Consider the following 10,420-nt stretch of genomic DNA (forward strand, 5'->3'; position numbering starts at 1 on the left):
CTGGGTGGTGTGCGGTGACTGGGTGGTGTGGGTGGCTGGGTGGTGTGGGTGGCTGGGTGGTGTGCAGTGGCTGGGTGGTGTGCGGTGGCTGGGTGGTGTGCGGTGGTTGTGGTGGTGTGCGGTGGCTGGGTGGTGTGGGTGGCTGGGTGGTGTGCGGTGGCTGGGTGGTGTGCGGTGGCTGGGTGGTGTGCGGTGGTTGTGGTGGTGTGCGGTGGCTGGGTGGTGTGGGTGGCTGGGTGGTGTGCGGTGGTTGTGGTGGTGTGGGTGGCTGGGTGGTGTGTGGTGGTTGTGGTGGTGTGCGGTGGTTGTGGTGGTGTGTGGACTGGAAGAGAGGGGAGGAAATGGAAATGCTGGTGACAAGCGATGAGGGAAGCTGCCGTGCAATCCCCTCTGATCTGTGGCCGGCTCCTCCGCTAGTCCACTCCGCAAACTTGTACTGTAGGCTGACCAGCATGCAGTTTCTACTCTGCTGGGATGAAGCAGGCATGGTCCCAGGTCCTCCTGGAGTCTATGTTTTGGTCAGGAAGTGGGATGAAACTTGCTATGAAGCAGGGTGACGAGAAGAGGGGGGAAGGGCAATGGGAGCACTTGGGACCTGGGCTGGGGTGGGGACCTAAGTCCTAAAGGGCGAATGGGCGTCAGTCGGGGGAAGAAGAGTGTCTTAGGCAGAGGGAAAAGCAAATGGCCAGGAGGTGGGAACAAGTATGGTGGGTGCTGTGCGAGACCCGGAAGTCCCCAGAAGCACAGCAAGTGGTGAAGGAGGAGCGGGGAGAAGCTGGTGAGGCTGGAGAGAAGCAAGGTCCTAACAGAGGGTGACTCCATTTCTCCCTCGTTCTGGAGAGGATACACGTCTGTTTTCTCCTCTGCCTGCTTCTAATCTCTGAGCTGTTGCGTTTCCACTGTCCTTGACTCTTCAGCTACTACGGCCTCACCATCTGGTTTCCTGACATGATTCGCCATCTCCAGGCGGTGGACTATGCATCCCGCACCAAAGTGTTCCCCGGGGAGCGTGTAGAGCATGTGACTTTTAACTTCACACTGGAGAATCAGATCCACCGAGGCGGGCAGTACTTCAATGACAAGTATGTGGAGCCCTTTACATTTCACTTCTTCCCTGTCCCTTCTACCCCTTGTCTCTTTCTTGAGTCTGTGGGTTCAAGATAAGACATTTGGGGGCAAACGCTTGTGGTTTCTCCTCAATGCCCAGCTTCCCATTACTTCACTAAAGAGTGAGACTTGGAGAGGGCAGGAGGATGAGAGAGAAAGCGTCTTTCATCACTCTGGCCTTACAGGTTCATTGGGCTGCGTCTGAAGTCAGTGTCCTTTGAGGATTCCCTGTTTGAGGAGTGTTATTTCGAGGATGTCACATCCAGCAACACGTTTTTCCGCAACTGCACATTCATCAACACTGTATTCTATAACACTGGTAAGGCGGCTGGCCGGTGGCTGTCAGACCAGAGGGCTGGGTGGACCTTGATGAGAAGGAACTTTTTTCATGCACTATTTCAGGGTTCTCAAGCTGAGATCCCTGGACCTCTGTGGGAAGGTGGTAGAGGGGCCTGACTGCTACCACCAATAATCCTGAAAATCTAATGGAAGTTGGGCATTTTCTTGTAATAGAATATCGGACAAAAACATCAATATTCTTTGCCTTTGGCTGAAATTATAACTTAGTGAGGCAAAATTAATGCACCTTTGAAGAAGGTAAAAATCATCCAAAATAGTGTTCTTGGGAAAATGAAAAACAATAAAAGGGGTATTTGGTGGGGCTCACTGCATGAATCCACCCCCCCCCTTTTTTTTTTTTTTTTTTTTTTGGAGACGGAGTCTCGCTCTTGATTCAAGATGGGATGCAATGGCGCGATCTCAGCTCACCGCAACCTCCGCCTCCTGGGTTCAGGCAATTCTCCTGCCTCAGCCTCCTGAGTAGCTGGGATTACAGGCACGCGCCACCATGCCCAGCTGATTTTTTGTAGTTTTAGTAGAGACGGGGTTTCACCATGTTGACCAGGATGGTCTCGATCTCTTGACCTCATGATCCACCCGCCTTGGCCTCCCAAAGTGCTGGGCTTAGAGGCGCGAGCTACCGCGCCCGGCTGATCCACCCCTTTTTAATAGTGATTCTCAAACTTCAGTATATGCACATGAAATGCTGGTTTTGTGAGCTACACTGAAGCTTCCCACATCATACTGGGGGAGCTTTCCCCGTCTTGCAGGAAAACAACAGTGACAGGACTTCTTATTATTTTAAATGTTTTTCTCAGAAAAATGTCCTAAGCCCACAGCATTGCTGCTGCTTATAGTCAGCTAGCAGGGACAGAAAGAATTAACAAGCTGCTAACACTCTTAATGGGAGGACTTGGACAAAGTCACACTGTTGGACAGATGATGGTCATTTTCTGCTCTAAAGATTCCTGGTTCCCATGGTGATATGATTTGATGTTTTACGATGAGCACTGTGAATAATTTAGAGAGCCCCCCCCTGCTAAGTTCCATGCATGCAGAGCCCTGAGCCATACACAGTGGCAGCCTCCATTTCCCATCTGCTGCGACAGCCTGCTTGTCTTGGCCTTCGCCCGCAGACCTGTTTGAGTACAAGTTTGTGAACAGCCGTCTGGTAAACAGCACATTCCTGCACAACAAGGAGGGCTGCCCGCTAGACGTGACAGGGACGGGCGAAGGTGCCTACATGGTATACTTCGTGAGCTTCCTGGGGACACTGGCAGTGCTTCCGGGGAATATCGTGTCTGCCCTGCTGATGGACAAGATCGGCAGGCTTAGAATGCTTGGTAAGGAGGAGGGGCTGCGTCAGATCTGATAGGAGGGGCCAGGGCTGCGGGGGGCAGTCAACAGGCTTCACATCTTGGGCCATGGAAGAGATTGGTCAGAGAGTTCCTCTCTTCCGTGTTTTCTGCTTAGGGGGTGCTGCAGGATGGGGTGGGGACTGGCACTGAAACTTCTCTGGGGGTAAAGGAGGTAGGCAGAATTGCAAGTAACAGACACAGGCTTTGAGGTTACGGGTTTTGAATCTCAGCTCCGCCACCTACCTCTGGCCTCTGGCAAGTTACCTGTAGAGCCTGGTTTCCTCTGCAAAATGGGGGTGATCATAGTACCTGTGTCATAGGGTTGATGTGCTAGATTAATGCATGTAAAGCATCGTTTGGGTTGGCCCGTGGCTGGCATTGAATAAATGATGGTTACTGATATTATTAATAAAGAGAGTTATAAGGGAGATTGAGGAGGAGTGAAAGCCTTCCTTTGGGAGACCTTGGGAACAAGTCTCATCCTGGGCTGTCTGAAGCCCCCTGACAGGACAGGGCGGGTTGTGGATGGGTCTCACTGTGGCCAGACTCATGGTGCTCTCTCCTCTCCTGGCTCCAGCTGGCTCCAGCGTGATGTCCTGTGTCTCCTGCTTCTTCCTGTCTTTTGGGAACAGCGAGTCAGCCATGATTGCTCTGCTCTGCCTTTTTGGTGGGGTCAGCATTGCATCCTGGAACGCGCTGGATGTGTTGACTGTTGAACTCTACCCCTCAGACAAGAGGTAGTTGGAGTGTGGTGGGGGCAGGGCAGCAGATTCAGGGGAGGGGCAGGGTGAGGAAAGAGGGCTGAGTGGGAAGGGCGTCCTTATGGGTGGGTGAGAGGACACACATTTCCATTTTCTCCTCTAAAATCTGGTAGCTTTGGCTGGGCGTGGTGGTTCACGCCCGTAATCCCAGCACTTTGGGAGGCTGAGGCAGGCGAATCACGAGGTCAGGAGTTTGAGACCAGCAGCCTGGTCAACATGGTGAAACCCTGTCTCTATTAAAAATACAAAAAATTAGCCGGGTGTGGTGGTGCACGCCTGTAATCCCAGTTACTTGGGAGGCTAAGGTGGGAGAATCACTTGAACCCAGGAGGCAGAGGCTGTAGTGAACAGAGACTGTGCCACTGTACTCCAGCCTGGGCAACAGAAAAAAAAAAAAATCTGCTATCCACTCCTTGACATGCTAACCTCAATTTTTGGTGTCCTTTCCCCTTGCCTCTCCATTTATCTGCATTCCTGTTCCATCCCTTGCCTCTCTGGTCTCTTCAACCTTCCCTCTCCTTCTTGGACACTGCCTGCATCTTCCTGGCCTTCACTTCCCTGCCCTCCACGCTTCCTTCGCCTCCCTCCTGGACCTTGCGCTGTATTGCACTGGGGTACTCCTGAGCAGGACCACAGCTTTCGGCTTCCTGAATGCCCTGTGTAAGCTGGCGGCTGTGCTGGGGATCAGCATCTTCACATCCTTCGTGGGAATCACCAAGGCTGCCCCCATCCTCTTTGCCTCAGCTGCCCTTGCCCTTGGCAGCTCTCTGGCCCTGAAGCTGCCTGAGACCCGGGGGCAGGTGCTGCAGTGAAGGGGTCTCTGGGGTTTTGGGATTGGCAGGCACACTGTGAGACCAACCACTCCTTCCTTCCCCTCCCTGCCCTGCCATCCTGGCCTCCAGAGCCCTCACTCCCCACTCCCCGTGTCTGGTGTCTTAGCTGTGTGTGCGTGCGTGTGTGCATGTGTGTGACCCCGTGGGCAGGGACTACAGGGAAGGATCCTTCATCCCGGTTTTGAGAGGAAGCTTTACTCCCCACTACCCTTAACTTTGCACAAGAGAAGGCTGAGCCCTGTTCTTCTCCCCCTGTGTTAGAGAGGGGGCCTTGCTTCCCTGTTCCAGGGGTTCCAGAAGAGGCTTCCTGCCTTCCCTGTCATTCCCTCTGCCTAGGCCCTGGTGAAACCACAGATATGCAATTATGCTGGGGGCTGGCGCTTTGGTGTAGACCATGGACCAAAAGAACTTCTTAGAGTCTGAAGGAAGGGCCTCGGGTGCCCTCTCACACCTCCTGTTGGATGCTGGGGGAGAAGCAATAAACCTCAGCCCTCTGGCCTCCACTTCCCTCTCAATTTGGGCTGCAGATATGAAGCCTGAATTTTATGAAATTAGCTTTCTGATTCTTATTTATTGATAGATTAAGCTCTGAGGCAGCTCAGCAGGACTGTGTGTGAATGTGTGTGTATACTTATGTATGTGTGTGCATGTGCCATGGGGCGGGGGGTATCACCGTACTGTCCTCAGATATAAGGGTGATTTCAGCCGATGCACACACAACCCTGCCTCCCATGGTACCTCCCCTAATCTTGTTTCTGTGTTGAGCCTGGGATGGAGGAGCCCTAGGCCAGCCTGGAATACGAGTCCCACAGTCTAGAGAGATCTGAGGGCATCTGACAAGGCCCATCTCCTTCCCTCCTCAAGAAGCACAGGCCTCCTCTGGGGTGAGAGGTTCCACCCACCACAGCACAGACGGGAACAGCACAGCTGCCCTCTCACGCCCCTGACCTGTCCCCTCCCAGGCAGGGGAGCAGGGGAGGGAAAGAACCAGGCATATGGTCAAACCAGCAGATCAAAAGCACAAGGAGCTGGGGCAGAGGCAGGAAGCAGGGGCCCTCCTGGCAACTCCTCTGAGTGGGGAGAGGTTGGGCAGTGAGTGAGGGACCCCTAATGCAGGGACTAGAAGCCTCAGTTTCCCCATTTTACCCTTCCACACAATAGCCTCTGTAGGTTAGGCTGCCCCGTCCCACCCTACTCTGTGGCTTTCTTTGATACCCTCCCCTCACCCCACTGTAGCTGTGATGTGTTGTAGTTTTTAGATGTTTGTAAAATGTTTAAAAAAAAGTTAAAAGGAAAAAAGTGAAAATAACTAAAAAGAAAATCAAAATTCACCTTCCTCATGCTGCGTCTGGTGCCCCCAGCCCTGTGGTCACTCCCCTCATTTTGTAACACTGAACCAGGTGGTGACTGTTTAACTCTTTGGTGTCTGTGCTCAAAAGACTGCCTTCTCCTCCAGTGCCCAGTGTACGAGTGTGTGCCCTGTGCCCTTGTCCCTCCTCACCTGCTGGACGCAGCCCTCTTCCTTGCACCCCTGGGAGGGACACATCCATCTCCCTTGCTCTCCTGGGGAACCCTAAACCCAACTCCGTTGATGTGAAAAATGCAATGAAAAATACTGATGAAAAATAAAACGAAAACAAATCCTCAATACAAAATGGCTATACCTGCTTCTGTGACTCCCCACCTACATCCAGTTCTCCTAACAGCCTTGGAGGGTAAAATGGTGAAATGGAAAAACAGCTTTCCAAGCTGAAGGTCAGAATAACATGGTGTACCAGATTTACTTTCTAAATTGGCCTCTCTACCCTGACCTTTCCTCTACAGATGGAGGGCCCTGTAAGTCTCCCAGATTTGAAAAATTTGGGAGTAATATTTCTTAAGAATAGAACTAACTTTCCTCTAAATATTCTGGTACGCTTTAAAAAAAATATAGACTGTAGACTCCACTTTTGACTTGTGTAATCAGAACCCTTTTTCTTCTTGGTTTGGAAAGATGGGGACTTTGAATCTACATTTTTTTTTCTTTTTTTGAGATGGAGTCTCACTCTGTTGCCCAACTGGAGTGCAATGGCGTGATCTTGGCTCACTGCAGCCTTTGCCCCCTGGATTAAAGCGACTCTCCTGCCTCGGCTTCCTGAGTAGCTGGGATTACAGGTGCCTGCCACCACACCCGGCTAATTTTTGTATTTTTAGTAGAGATGGGGTTCACCATGCTGGCCAGGCTGGTCTCGAACTCCCGGCCTCAGGTGATCTGCCTGCCTCAGGCTCCCAAAATGCTGGGATTACAGGTGTGAGCCACCAGGCCCGGTCTGAATCTACATTTTAAACAATCTCCCTTGGGATTTCTTACCCAAGAGAAAATTTGAAAACCACCACCTTTGGGTTACTCTTAGCTGCCCTCTTACTCTATCCATTTCTGTTCTAATCAAGCCATTTTCTGATTTTATGGTAGCTCTTAAAGAACTCCTTCCTTTCCATTCCCATGCTGACCTCTAAGTCAGGGTTCTACTTTCACTGTGGATTGACCTCTGTTCCTCCAATCTCATGCCAACCCACTTATGCATCACTGCCAGGTCCATCTGCTGCCACATGCTGTCTGGCATGTAAAAAGACATTTCAGGCCGGGCTCACTAGCACTTTGGGAGGCTGAGATGGGCAGATCACAAGGTCAGAGGTTCGAGGCCGGCCTGGCCAACATGGTGAAACCCCATCTCTTTAAAGAAAAAAAAAAAAAAAAAAAAAAAAAAAAAACTTTTTAAAAAAGAAAAAAAAAGACATTTCAAAATTCCTCAAAGATTCCCTACTGCCCAACCACATACACCCTAAATTCTTTAGGTAGAAATGGTAAAGATATATGTTGCAGGTTTTGTTCTCTAATAATTTCCACAATGAGATTATTGGAAAGTTGCTTTTGTAGACATTACTTGAGCACCCCTCAGAAATCTGTCATCTGGAATGCTCAAAAAGGGCTACATCGAAGGGCATGGTGAATCATGCCTGTAATCTCAGCACTTTAGGAGGCTGAGTGCCTGAGCTCAGGAGTCTGAGACCAGCCTGGGCAACATGGTGAAACACGGTCTCTACTAAAATACAAACACTTAACCAGGTGTGGTGGCACAAGCCTCTAGTCTCAGCTACTTGGGAGGCTGAGGCAGGAGAACTGCTTGAACCCAGGAGGCAGAGGTTGCAGTCAGCTGAGATTGCACTACTGCACTCCAGCCTCGGCGACAGAGTGGGGTGGGGGGTAGGGGGGAAGAAAAAAGGAAAAAAAGAAAAAGGGCTAAAGGTTTCTCCATCATCTGTAATCATTTTCCTTATCCTCTTTCACTGCTTTAGTGGTTTTTTAAAGAAGTTTTTCTTGGCCGGGCGCGGTGGTTCACGCCTATAATCCCAGCACTTTGGGAGGCCAGCGCGGGTGGATCACGAGGTCAAGAGATCGAGACCATCCTGGTCAACATGGTGAAACCCCCTCTCTACTAAAAATACAAAAATTAGCTGGGCATGGTGGCGCGTGCCTGTAGTCCCAGCTACTCGGGAGGCTGAGGCAGGAGAATTGCTTGAACCCAGGAGGCGGAGGTTGCGGTGAGCCGAGATCGTGCCATTGCACTCCAGCCTGGGTAACAAGAGTGAAACTCCATCCCCAAAAAACAAAAAAAAAAAAAAAAGTTTTTCTTTTAAACAATACAAGTACCACTTTTTCGAAATGGACAGGCTGTAAAAAAGCCAAACATTCCCCCAGGATGAAATTCAGATATGTCTCTGACTATATTGTCTGTCTTGTCCAATAACTCATGCTCAGTTTAGTGTCTATTTATACCTTTGCTCAGGGTCTTCTCCCTGTCTGCAGCACCTATCCTCTCCTTTCTGGTTTTTTGCTTTCTTTTAAAGATCCAACTAGATCACTTCCCTCATAAAGCCCTTCCCGACTCGTCTACAGGGATCCTTCTCCTGAGAACACCTGTGGCACTGATTCAGCAGTCCATTAAGAACACAGAAATGCACCTCACAGTGTAATTTCTTTTTAATGTATAGGATTGTTTACAACTCATCAGGTCTGGTGCAGTTCCGTCACGATTTAACATGGAACACCTGGACTACCCTTCCTCAATAGTCCAGGGCAAGAGCAGCAGTGAGTGATTCTTCGCTTTCCTCGGGTTCACTTTGACCTGAAACAAGTTGCTATCTTCTGATAATATGTAGGGACCCCAAAAGAACGAGGCCCAGGGGTCTTCATCCCGTACAAATCCTGGACTGTATCAAGGGGAAGGCGTCAGTAGTTCGTGCTCACCCAGCCCATTAAGATCCTGGTCCTCCCCTCCTCTCTTGGGGTTCAGAGGGTTCCTCGAGTCTTGTTCCCACCCAGGCAGGGGGGGCTAGCGTCCAGCTGAGGGTTCTCTCTCCACTGTGCGGGGGTCCGCGCCTGGATGGCCAGCGCATGGACCGGCCCAGCCAGCTCCTCGGCCAGCGCCGCGTGGACCAGCCGGTGTCGTTGTAGGGGGCTAAGCCCCTCGAAACGAGAGCTCACCACAGCCACGCGGAAGTGCGTCTCACTGCCAGGCGGAACCGCGTGGCCACCGCTCTCGTTGCGAAGCTCCAGCACCTCAGGGCTCAGGGCCTGCTCCAACTTCGTGCGAATGGTGGCCTCCACTGGGCCCATGGCCCCGGATCCCGCGCTGCCCTGGGACAAACAGACGCGGCCAGCCACCAAGACCAGGCCCGGGACCAGCCGCCCAGTCAGCATCGGCTACGGCAGAGACGCAGAGGCCAGGAGTGAGGGCCAGGGCGATCCGCCTGGTGAGAGCGCAATGTCAACGACCCAGCCCGCGATCCCCGCTGCCGCGCTAACCCCACGCCCGGACACCCACACCAGCTCCTGTAGGGAGCCCCCCTTGACGCCACACTGGGAGACCCGAGACACCGCCCCTTTCGTCTACGTGACGTGGTGAATTCGACCTCCAGCTGTAGGAGTGGAGGGACCAGCGGCGATTAGAAAGGCCCGCACGCGAGGCACATTCATTCCTAAGGGGATTTGCAAAGAGTGGGGAAAAGTAGGGCATGTGCACCTGAGTACTCGTGGTTGGGCCGAAGCCCCTGGGTTCCCTGAGCAGCCCAAGAGGAGCACCTTCTACCTGCCTGCCGCTCAGCCTCAGCTACTGCGATTCCCGCTCAGGGTCAGGACCCTGGAAGCTCCCGGAGCAAAACGCACTCCCGGCGCCCTTCCTGAGGCACGCCGGGAAATGGAGTCCTCGCTGTGCGTTGGTAGGACCGACAGGCGCCACGTGGTGCCCTGAGGGCTCATGGGAACTGTAGTCTCGGATTCTCTCCGCTGGTAAGGTAGTCAGAAATTCGGAACCCAGCAATGCAAAGAAAAAGAGATTTCACGTGCAGTTAGGGTTGGGATTATTAGATCTATTTTATTGCCAATAGATCTTGTAGATCATCCAGCCCAACTCCTTTATTTTACATACAAGAAAATGGAAGTCTGCTTTATTTATTGAATATATAATTACTGTGCCCCAGACCAGTGCTGGGGACTGGGGACTCAAGTCAGGCCCTGTCTTGAAGGAGTTTGCAGAAAACTGAAGACTAACAAGTGAGCGGACAATTGCAATACTGGGTACTAAGTGCTACGATGAGACTAAACAGGATGCTAATGAGGCCAGTTACCCAGACTTCGCCGGGGCTGGAGAGGTAGAATGGGGGGGGGGGGCCAGCAGAGAAAATTTCTGAGACAATTTAGGGGAACAGTCCCGCAGAAACAGCATGAAAATCCGTTTCTCAGTCCCTCATAATGAGGTTTTGGCTGTGGTAGCCGCATGTGTAAAGGACAGGAGGAGAGAGAACTTTGAGGGAGTCGTTCCTTGTGGAGTAGTTACGCTGTGGCTATGTGTGGTCGGAGCCTACGGGCGGATGGTGGTGATGAGTAGAGCACTGGGAGAAGAGGAAAGGGTCAGACCACCCCAGTCCTGTAGCCCTTGTTACACCATTTTGTCTTTACTCTAGAAGTAGTGGAAAACTACTG

General features: G+C 51.8%; 2 protein-coding genes across 6 annotated transcripts in view; one reads left to right on the forward strand and one right to left on the reverse strand.

Annotated features, from left to right (window-relative positions):
• Positions 1-6,046, forward strand: part of SV2A (synaptic vesicle glycoprotein 2A) — a 15,687-nt gene extending 9,641 nt beyond the window's left edge. For both annotated transcript variants that reach the window (XM_032267393.1, XM_032267394.1), the window contains exons 9-13: positions 918-1,082; positions 1,293-1,426; positions 2,583-2,789; positions 3,382-3,541; positions 4,194-6,046. In XM_032267393.1, the coding sequence (XP_032123284.1) occupies positions 918-1,082; positions 1,293-1,426; positions 2,583-2,789; positions 3,382-3,541; positions 4,194-4,377 (850 nt within the window). In that variant the 3' untranslated portion in view covers positions 4,378-6,046. The remainder of the gene's footprint in view (positions 1-917; positions 1,083-1,292; positions 1,427-2,582; positions 2,790-3,381; positions 3,542-4,193) is intronic.
• A 2,355-nt stretch (positions 6,047-8,401) lies between these two features.
• On the reverse strand, positions 8,402-9,632 carry BOLA1 (bolA family member 1). Of its 4 annotated transcripts, none has more exons than XM_032267398.1 (2): positions 9,532-9,632; positions 8,402-9,142 (listed from the first exon to the last, which is right to left on the reverse strand). In XM_032267398.1, exon 2 carries the CDS (start codon positions 9,137-9,139, stop codon positions 8,729-8,731), a length of 411 nt encoding a protein of 136 aa, XP_032123289.1. In that variant the 5' UTR covers positions 9,140-9,142; positions 9,532-9,632; the 3' UTR covers positions 8,402-8,728. The 4 variants fall into 4 exon arrangements, with proteins under 4 accessions (XP_032123289.1, XP_032123288.1, XP_032123286.1 ...); XM_032267397.1 differs by having other exon boundaries at positions 9,528-9,632; XM_032267395.1 differs by having other exon boundaries at positions 9,462-9,632.
• Between the last annotated feature and the right edge of the window lie 788 nt (positions 9,633-10,420).

This window comes from Sapajus apella, unplaced genomic scaffold (genome assembly GCF_009761245.1).
Source record: "Sapajus apella isolate SASKATOON/1434 unplaced genomic scaffold, GSC_monkey_1.0 scaffold169, whole genome shotgun sequence".
Taxonomy (NCBI): Eukaryota; Metazoa; Chordata; class Mammalia; order Primates; family Cebidae; genus Sapajus; species Sapajus apella.